General features: G+C 32.0%; 1 protein-coding gene across 1 annotated transcript; it reads left to right on the forward strand.

The window, feature by feature from the left end:
* Nucleotides 1–9277: 9277 nt before the first annotated feature.
* LOC134264182 (uncharacterized) lies at nt 9278–10912 on the forward strand. The gene is made up of 2 exons (XM_062746478.1): nt 9278–9319; nt 9868–10912. Exon 2 carries the CDS (start codon nt 9892–9894, stop codon nt 10678–10680), a length of 789 nt encoding a protein of 262 aa, XP_062602462.1. The 5' UTR covers nt 9278–9319; nt 9868–9891; the 3' UTR covers nt 10681–10912.
* The last annotated feature ends 456 nt before the right edge of the window (nt 10913–11368 follow it).

The following is an 11368-nucleotide window of genomic DNA, read 5'->3' on the forward strand; positions in this document are numbered from 1 at the left end:
CACATTTAGACCAACTTTATAGTGTAATAAAATGTTTATTTTTCATTTACCCATAAATGTTTTAAATGATATTTGCAAAATAACATTTCTTGAATCTAAATCTCCCTACTAGGATTTTCACATCACTTGTCAAAGTCTTTAAATATTAAGTCTAACAAGGGAGGTAACGAGTACTAATTATTCACTTTTTGGGCATCAGAAAATTAGAAATTGTAAAAACTTAGTGACATACATTATTTTTTACATAGTATTGATTGTCATGAAGCATATAAAAAAATATGCACATTAACAGCTTTGCCTAGTAAATTTTTTTTTATATTATTGATAAATAGCAATATTCACTATAATTTACACCTTTTAGCCCCGTTTCCGTGGCAACCGGGTAAACTACCATGCTTTCTTTCATATAGTCAATCTTTGCATTCGTTGAAGTTTCAGTGAGAAAAAAAAATTAGCTGAATCTAAGACATTGCGTGGCCACGTCATTTTGATTTTTATAGAGAATTGATATTAAGAAATCGTTAACATTTATGTCTATATTCAATAGACGTACCAAAGTTGACGTTTAGTGTATCGGGGTCCAGGAAAGAAAAATCCAAAACATTATACGCTATCGCGGCAAATGTCAACTAAAATATTTTTACATAGTTTCATTAAAATTTGCATTTCAAATGGTAATAAATTTTAAATGCCGTATGTGCATTTTTTTATTGTGTTTACATGGACATTGATATTTTTCTTTGAAAGCCATGGAGATACGAGAAACAACAGCATGTACAAGTGTATCAACAAACATGTAGAGTAGAACCTTCGTAAGCCCTCGTGAGTATCACCAAGATCCTGTTTTTTCTTCATGATTATATTAATCTCACAACTAAATTTTGTCAGGAAAGTTGCTTTTTTAAGCACTATTCTCAGTTTCTTTTTCTTTTTGGTCGACTTTGTAAATGAACCCGGTGTAAAGACGAATAATGAATCCTATAGAATAATGTCCGGGGGTAATTTTTCGACAGCTAAAAATGACTCCAGGTCATTATTCTACATGTACATAGAAAAATGACCCCGGTCATTATTTGACATCGAAAAGGACCCTTTTGCCTGTTGACCTACTGGCCAAAATGCTCACCTGAGCTATAATGGGAATAAATCGATGATGATCTCATTAGATAATACAAATATTTTATTATAACACTAATGTGGAAGAGATTGATAGAACTGAATTGAACTTGTTTGCATTTCCGCCAATTCCGAAAATTCCAGCTACCAATCAAGCACGCCATTTGTAAATTTTCTATTCTAATGCAATTGTTTTGTAAAACACTTTTTGATTGGCTAGTTCACTGATGTTTGAAGCAGTAAAAGGAGCATTAACGAGCGTGAAAGCTTTTTCATTGTGACGTCATAATAGAGCGACGCAAAACACAATCCTCCGTGACGTATTTCATGTAACAAAATTCATCAAAATAAGACGTAAACAAGAAACAAAATGCATGGATTGCATTAGAATGGGAATAACTGATCTTCTATTTTGGTATTTGCGACCGTTAATGCTGATTTAACGGTCGCAAACATCCGTTCGGTCGCAAACAAGAACCATGTGAATTAGACTTCCTCTGTCATCTTTTGCGAACAGTTGGATAATATCGATAGAAGTGTAGCCACTCTACATTACACAGAAGAAGAGCCACTTGATCATGATTCAAAGAACTCTGTTCTACTTGTTGCAATTAAAATGAAATCCAAGCATTGAAAATCTTATGTTAATTCCTCTTAAAAAATAAATCTTAGGTACATGTTTTACGAAAGTAGACATGATACTTTTCAACAGCAATACATAAAATAATGATCTGTATAATTTTAGTCTTTTATTGTGGCAAAATTTATTGTTATCATACCAAAACTGTACGAAGAGAACACGGAGAAGCCTGTATTTCTATTTTAGTAACCATGGTAAAACCGTTCATCAAAAGCAAAAACCAATATGGACAATAAACTTTTTATTTACAGTAGACTACTAGTGTACACAGTTAGATGTAAACTGAAATCAGAACAAGACTGAAGGAGGAGTAGCATTTTGAATGAATTTCAGAGAAATTTCTACTTTAAGAATGTATTCTTATGATACGCGGAAAAAAACGTGCATTCAACTTTCCACATGCTTATATTTTTCTGAAAGTCTAATATCCAAGGAATAATTCAATGTCAAAAAAGTGCATGTTAGTGTTCATTTGTTGTAAAGTTTCTTTTTAACTCCTTTTCATATTATGAAAGTATGGGTAAGTTGCATATAAGAAAGTTCTGATATCTTTTATGTCACCACCCCCTATTTCTTTTCAGCATTTAATGAAAATAAATAAAGGCATTTAGACGTGAAAATATATGTTTTTATTTACCAAATAATTAAAATTAATGTAATAATTTCCGGTAATAATTATTGCAAATTTGTTAAAAAAGCTTCTTATGAACAAAAAGTTATAAATTAACACATAAAACTTCATAATAGTTTGTTAGATGTCCTCTCTTTCTTTTGCCATGCGGGTTCCGATGGGGTCCTGGTTTGTGGTGTTGGATGGTGGCTTCCCTGGGATTAGTCAAATCCAGTCCCACTTTCTCAATCTGATTTGCACGGTTTTCTCCATCTGATTTTAGTGGTTCTAAAAACCTGCTCTCTTCCAAAGTTCTTCATTTGTGATTCTTGTGACAACAAGACTTACCTTAAAAAATGTTTTAGAAAAAAAAAAGATTATAATTACTGGTAATAATATTGTTCAAAAAATGTAATATCATTATTTTGTCTATCTTACTTTGTTTTTATGAACCCAAGCCTGTAGTTTAGAATCAAATAATTTCTACATGTTCTATGATGTTTCAGAAATATTCCATTTTTCAACCGCCATAGAATGACCTAGTTTCTTATCGAATGTACACAGCTAAAAAGTATAGATGTTATCTTATTATTTTCGTACGGCATGTCTATTAGTTTGGGATAGATATCCTACATTTACAATATCAAAGGAAATTTAGCATCTACTAGGCCTACGAACTTAAGTTGCAATAAAAAAGATAATACGAATGCTGTGGTCTGCATGCATCTGAAGTTCCCTTAGGCCTAACGTTCCGTACATGTACAAAGTCATGTAACATGTTTATGCTATGTTTTTTGCCATAAGACAGTATACTATGTATTTTGAAACTTTTGTATCTATAATGCATAAACAATGCTATTTTCAGTAAATTTGAAAGCATTGTTAACCTACATTTTCGCTTTTCCACTGCTACTGGGACGTCGTCAACACACTTCGGCCTCTTGGTTGGCATATTTGGGGACCGCTTTCGAGAATGTACCTGTAGGCCTGATTGTGATATCAACAATTTTTTAAATGTTTTAAAATTTCTGTCGGTTGGCTCTTTTAACGGAGTGCCATTCGGTATTCCTGTCGCTTTGAAACGGGCGATCCCGTCTTTTTCCTATCTCGAACATGTCGACTTCACTTGTCGACTTTCTAAACTGCCTTTGTCGTAAATATTGTGATTTTGCACACGTCTTGGTCATTTATACAACATAGAAAGATTTTTTTAAAAATAAATATAGTTAAACATGTAAATCATACAAAAATTTAAAACTTGTTTGTAAATTGTTATCAGTTTGAATTTTACGACATGTCAAAGTACGAAGACCCACTTGAGATAAAATGATCAGAAGAATTCATCCTTCAGTAAAAAAGTCAATATAATGAATTAAAAAAATAAAATAGAATATTGTTTCTCAGATTAGTCTTCTTGCATGCCACGTTATACACTGGACAAAATTGCTAACGCACCAACAAATGAAAGTAATATTTTACTTTTCAAAACTTATTTCAGTTGTATTTGATGTATTATTATGATACAAAATCAAAAAATAAAGTATTCAAATGTCTTAATTGATAAATAACTACAATGTTTACTGATGTGTGACTATTTCATAGAAAACGTGAAAATCGAGTCTACAATAATTTGGAGGGATAAATTTCTAATTTTTTTCTTTGCATTTTTGTTTTTTTATGTTTGTACTCATTAGAAAATCAGAAATACAATTATACCGTATGCGGCATTTGATCCCAGAAGAGCGTGATAAAACAGACAGTATGGTGCCTGCAGGGGGTTCCTTTGGAAAGATACGTAAAAGATTTAAACAATGAAAACAATATTTATTCTTCTGGTGAGAAATTGTTGAAAATAGATTAGTAGACATAAAAATGTTCACTCTAGATAGCCAAGCCATTAAGTTAACACCACAACTCAATTTCAATGTCGTTCCACAAAATTGATGCAGCCGGAAGTTGAGTGGACTGGGCATGGAAACCTAGGCATTGGATGACTAGCAGGCGATATAAAAGTCAAATGCTGCATATTATTTGAATTTTTTTTAACTGGGAGACTGTTTCTGGTGTTACCTCAAGGACCATCATCGGTAATTACCAATGCACATATCTGGGCAATAAAGAGGTACGCAATGCATGTCGGGGAATTGGTTTTGGGCAAGAAGGTCATTTTAAGGTTTTGTTCTGACACCAAGACATTTCCCAATCTCATTGTATTGGAAAATATTGCGTTTTATATATACTCATACCGATTAGCCAAATGTTCAATTCACAAAGAAGAATTTTAATTGGTGTGTTAGCAATTTTGTCTTGTGTATATTAAAAAATGATGAATCTGTAGAATGAGTAGAATTAAGAACCTATAATAGAACATTTTTATTTTCATTACGCAGTTTTGATAAGGCTGTCCGAAGGCTAAAAATGCCTTGAAAATATACATTATATTTTGAGCTAGATTTAAATTTTAATATGTAATCCTTGTTTAAAATTGTAGTCAACTTGAGATAATAGTTTAATCAGGTTCTATTTTAAAGCTTTTTTCTGATGTCACATGACTGTGTTGATCACGTGACGGGGATTTATGATATTCCTAATTGTTGCACAAAAATGGCTTCGGCACAAGTGCAAAACAAAAATATTGTGCAAAGTTTGTTACACAGATCAATTCATCATGATCTCTGGTATGGTATATAGAAAGTGCTGGGGGCAGATTTAATTTTTACCTGTTTAGAAAATATTTTACGAGATATTCAACTTACCAACATAAGAAGAAGTGTTTTCCACTCTTTATCGAGATTTACACAAAAATGTCTAAACTACACACCATCCCCCAGCAAAATTCAGATAGAGGCCATATTTCTCTGAAAGATTCACACTGATTATCTTCAATTTGTCTTTGTTTATCACTTGTGCCAGTCCAATATAAACACGATTCATAAATTCTAACTCTGTCTACGGACAAGTAAGGGGAGCGTTTCACACTTAATTTTCCGCTTTTGTTTGAATATGTGCATATCGGACAAGCAAAATGAATAGGAATATTTAAATTTCAAATGTTCAACATCAAAACAGCACAATTGAGCTTAAAACAATTTTTTTACTTGAATTAAACAACAAGTCCCCAAAATAAATCTTCATGCCATGTAATAGTTATGACACTTTCCCCGTCATGTTAGCTCAAGTATGCAGTGACTTGACGTCATATTCTATTATGCCGTCATATCTAGGTAGTTCAGAGAAGTTAGTACAGTTTGAACAGTTTGATATTTTACGGGCAGCCTTATCCTAGCTGCGTAACCAAGGCAACACTGTTTATCTAAATCAAGATCCGATGAACTGAATCATAATTTAATCTACACTTATTTGCAAAATTAAATAGAAATCCACACCAAACTGAAGAAGGCGTAACGTTTTGAGGATAACAAACATTGTTATACCCTTATAAATGTTATTCTATGTATTTATTACTAATAAAAAGTCCAACAAAAGAGCTGTTTATTACATCGGTCTAACAATTTCACTATTGACCGGTCTTACATAAGAATTGTTTGACCGCAACGTCACTTGTCTGTTACGTCACAAGTAATTAATCAGTTCAATATCGGCGACGCGAAAATAGCCGAAGTTAAGACCTACAAGAGTTGTTGCTTACAGCAAGGTAATGAAGAAGGGAATAGTACGTTTTGTGATGAATAATTTTTGTGATACAATAGATATATAATTGATTTAGTTCTTTCTCAGCTTGATGTTTTATTTTTACTGAAGAAGCCATTTATTTTTTCAATATAAAATAATTGATAATATAGCGTGTATTGATTAAATTGATCAATCTTAAGTGAGCAGTGAAGGGTATAACAAAACAGTTATAGTCTGGGATTCGAGCAACATATGATTTGTTGGACCTGCGGCCTCGGGCAATATTTTCACCTTAAGGTCCAACAAATCATATGTTGCCCGCATACCAAGTCAATAACTGTATATTAGTCAAGGCTTCGCCACGAAAGCGGTTGTTGTAAAGTACGCCGATAACGATATTATTTTGATGATCTCTGCTTCTAAAAACAATGCAAAACGTTGCTTAAAAAATAATTATAAGTCAGAAATTGTGAACGTTTCATTAACAATGATTTCATAAACAATGTTTTTATTCAAGAAATCATTTTACGTACTATAGGCAATATATCACGACGATCGACCCAGCATTTTTTTTCAATATCAGACGTGCAGATTTACATGCATACACATGTACTTGTCTTAATTTCATAACTGAATATTTTGTTTTAGCGAAATTCTAAATAAAAAAAATTACTTGAAGAATTTTCAATTTTAGAAATATGTTTATATATAATGTACATGTGATAATAAGAATAGAAACGCCAAATGGTATTTCTAAGAACGATAACTCTACGTCTTATTTCCTAAAAGATGGAAAATTCAATTCATCGCCAAATTTGTTATACCGCCACGATTTTTAAATTACAAAAGGTGGCGGTTTATCGAGAATTAACTGTATAGAGAGTGGGGTAGAAATTTTTATAAAATGTTAGTTTAAGCAATTTTTCTGAATTGATGGGATAGATTATATCAAATATGTCATATATATATAATTTTTGTGAAAAAAAGTCTAACAGGCCCGGGGTCTATATTGGGGGGGGGGGGGTCCTGTCCTCAAGCACCTGTGGTTCTAAGAAGATAAAATTTATTGTTATATACACACTTTTTCAATCGGGGATTCTGTACTTTCTGAATAGTGATTCATCCCAATTTTTAGACCAGTGTCATATATCTATAAGTATTATTATGTAAACATGGGCTATTTCCTTGAGAAATAAAAGTAATTTGCAGCAAATTTGTGTAAATCCCCTGATTTATATAAATGCCCCTGGAAATTACCGAAATGCCCCATAAAACTACCGAAATACCCCTTTAAAACTTAAATACGTTGGTTTTTATGAAAGATAATGAGTTAATTAAACATATTTTCAAGAAATCGAATTAAAAAAAATATTAACAAATGTATTTTTTTCTTTCAAAAGGTTCGTTTATCTAATATCTAAGAGAGATAACTCTAGTAGTATTTGTATTCATATTACATGTGTAGCAGAATTCCTACAGAAATATTTTTTTCTTGATGATGTCGATTTACATGCTGAATAATTTGAATTAATTTTTTTTAATTAAATATGCTATAGCTTTGGTTATAAATTTTACAACTCTGAACCCCAGGGGTTTACGTATTCTCCCACTGCGTACCGTTATCCATTAAAAAAATTTGCCGAGATTGATATGAGAAAGAGTACGACTCTTTAAAGCACTGCAGAGGTAAGTTTTTATTTTTTTATTTTGTAGCTGTTAGTAAGCCCTAAATATGTATTTAAAAAAAAACATTCAAATATGGATTTTTTCAAACAATTCAAATAATTATTTTTAAATAGCAATTTAATTTTCCATAATCCGCTTCTAATTCTTCTCTTAAAGGGATCTGACGAAATGATCATGATGATGGTTGATTTTTTTTTATTTGTAATCAACATTTTGGTTAAAAGATAAGTACAAAATAATTTAAATCAATGATATCTTACCCATGAGCATGATGAGCTCCAATTACTGTGTAGGACCAGTATTCAGACGTGCCGTAATTTTTTAAGCATGATTGCATTTTTTTGTTAAAAATATTTTTTACCTATTGAACTCTGCATGTTCACTTAACATGGAATTGGAATTATCAATATTATTTGATTACACAGAAGTCGAATTTTAAAAATCTCCCTTTTTTAAATCTTGCGTTTATTATACTTGTATGAGATGTAAATAAAACTGTGTATACTTACTTGTAGGCCTATTTCTGCCATGTTTCCTCTTCTTCTTTTTAAATACTTAACAAGACATGCGGAATAAAATTTGTTCAACAAAATAAAGGAGAGCGGGAGAGAGAGATCTAGAGAAAGAGAGAGAGAGAGAGAGAAGAGGGATCATAAAATAACGGACGGTAACATGCTTCCCGCTGAGACAATGTTGCAAGAGTTATCGCTCTTAGAGGTCACAATATTTTAGCCAATTAAACACATTTTTTAACATTTGTGTTCAAAATACACAGTTTCGTTCATAAAATTTATCATATATTATCATAAAATTACTATTAGAATATAATTCAAGGGGCATTTCAGGACTGTTTTTGGGGGCATTGCGAAATGAAAAAAATTCCCATGGGCATTTCGGTAAATCATGGGCATTTCGGTAATTCGGGTTACCCGCAGGGACCTATATACTAACATATAGGTCCCTGACAGTAGTTAGTCACTTAGTGCAAGTAACTTCAGCGAAAATATATAATAATCTTGAGCATAAGCCACATGTCTCACTTACCAGATTCTAATTCCCTGGGTGGTGTCAGTAAAATGTTTTCCTCTGAGATGAGAGGATAAAAACTTTCACTGTCATCAAATTCCATCATGTTCATGATGATCTTGTGCGCTACGGAGTTCCGAGAAAACAGGTATTGAGGCTTTGAAAACGCAAGATGTGTTGAGAAATTAACAAAATTATACCAACAGATTAGTGAAAATTTACATCAAAAGACCCTAATCTAGTCCACGTCTCTTCAGTCAAGACCATCATCGTTACAATCACTTTCACACGTTCACAGCAGCTGCCATTTTTCATTTTCCCGCAAAAACGGATTAGAAAGGTGAAAACCAATGACGTGAAAATATTATTTTCCCGAAAAAAGAAGCGATGTTTTAACAAAATAACAAATTACACTCTTTATTTTATTCTTGATATTTCAAAAATATCTGTATATATTTTTATTCTAAAATCTGATAGTCATCCGTTTAATATCTTAAAAAAGTGGGACTAAATTGCTGGATCTGCCTTTTGTTATTTCACAAACTTTGACGTCACAATACACAGATAAATGCATTTCGGGAATTGTTCATTGAAGAATTCGCATTTAGGTAGGTTTTATGACACTAAAAGTAATATTCATAATTATTTTCATATTTTTAAGAAACTGGGTGCTTTTTACGGATGCAGATTAACGAAAAAATCGTTCTAACTACAATTATAAATTAATTGTTTTTGTTTTGAACATATTTTATTGACAATATGTCAAATTAATTCTAAATTAATTCTAAATTAATCATTTCTACAAACTATACAAACTAATCATTTCTATTTTTAAAAAGGCAAATATCTAAGATCTAACTTGTACTACCCTTTTTTATATAGTCAGATCCATAATTAATAATTTATATTTATATTTTCCATCGCTACAATCATGACAATTGTAAAGGAGCATATTTTCCTGACTCATACATGTAGGAAATATAATCCGGAAACCCACATTAAAATTAAGTATAAGTAAATGAGGGTGTCAAAAATATTTATTTGCCCATTTTCAGAAACATAGGCAAATTTGGATATATTTGATGTTTTATGATCCCGGAACCGAGTATATCAGTTAACTGAACAATGATGCATAATACTTGGTTGACGTTTGTAGGTCCAGAACTCGAGAAACAAGGTGATGCATGGTTTAAAGTCAGAGATAACAATGCCAAACCAACGAGAACATCCTAGAACTAAACATCCCTGGACATTGTCAAGAACAAACGAGAATCATCAAGAAATTCCAAATACTGTTTTCCTCGAAAAATTAAAACAACGTTTTGATAAGTCTTCAAGAAGAGAACACAATGTCTCATACACTGATCTTAAACTACAATTCCCACCCATAAATAAGAAAAGTGGCATTGCTTTAAAATGCATATGCCAAAATTCGGCTCCAGTACATTCATTAGAAAAAGGGCATTCTTATGAAAGCTTTTCAAGCAAGAAAACTTCAATCGGCCATGTGCCTGGTTATGGGACAGTGAAAATTAAAAGCAGTCGACTTGTTCGCGTATCAAGCAATACTTTGGGATCTATTCGTGTTTCAGGTTCCAATAACCATTCTGGATATCTGGCTGGAAGACAAATTTTTATTCCAAAGGAAGCAAGGAGAGGTGTCGACACTTTTACTTCAGTGCCAGGGACAACTTTTCCTGAGACAATCCCTCCAAAAGAAACACCTTCGTGCTATGGAACAGTCCTGCCTCCCATTGGTTCAACACAAACAACAGTGCCATCTAGTAGCCAAAATTACAGAAAGAAAGATGCTAGGATGAAGACGCAGACGATAAGCCGAGATCGTTTGCCCAAGAAGAAGACCAAATATGATTTAGACATCATAAACTCTCGAGCCAAGAAACCTCCATTTAATACATATACCGATGAAGAGGCCTCCAGGAGATTCATTAATCATTATTATGGATAAAATTTAACCATTAATTCGCAGGGAAAGTTTACATGCAGGTTTATACGATTTGTAAAATTGGATATTTTCTTTGTGCACATACAAAACTATCAGAACTATTGTTTTGAATTAAAATTTGTAATACAAGTCACTCTATCGATCTTGATGCATTGACAACAAAGTTTTTAAAAGAAAATCATATCATAAAAATTGGTCAAATAATTATTTGACAAATTCTAGTGGATTAAATTTCTTATCTTGTTATTAGTGGGGAAAATACATAATTCATAAACATAAAATTTATTCTGTTTTATCGTTATTTTAACGTACAAATTAAAAGCCTTATCGCATGCTCTTAAAAAAATCTTAATTTTATGAAAAACTATATCTACAAGTTGCATTCCAGATGATTTATCGTTTAAAGCTATTAAGTTGCTGTGTTCACTTCCTATATTGCAATTGAATCTATATATAAAAAAAAAAACAGCTAGGAGCTGAACTGTTCGTCCGCATATATATACAGTTTTTTCAATGGATAGCACTGTAGCTCTCCGGTTTGTTAATTTTTTTTTCGGAGAGCTACAATTCTGCAGCTAATTTAAGAGCAGTCCCATGATCGTGGCTATTTAAATGCATTTAGAAATCATTTTTAATGTTTCATTTTGTATCTCTAACAAATCAGTTCTAGCTGACTTGAATCTGAATGCAT

This window comes from Saccostrea cucullata, unplaced genomic scaffold (assembly GCF_032062105.1).
Source record: "Saccostrea cucullata isolate Sc308-1 unplaced genomic scaffold, CSIRO_AGI_Scuc_v1 ctg10949, whole genome shotgun sequence".
Lineage (NCBI taxonomy): Eukaryota > Metazoa > Mollusca > Bivalvia > Ostreida > Ostreidae > Saccostrea > Saccostrea cuccullata.

Coding starts and splice junctions, on each gene's coding strand:
- LOC134264182 (XM_062746478.1), top strand. CDS start 9,892: ATGCATGGTTTAAAGTCAGAGATAACAATGCCAAACCAACGAGAACAT.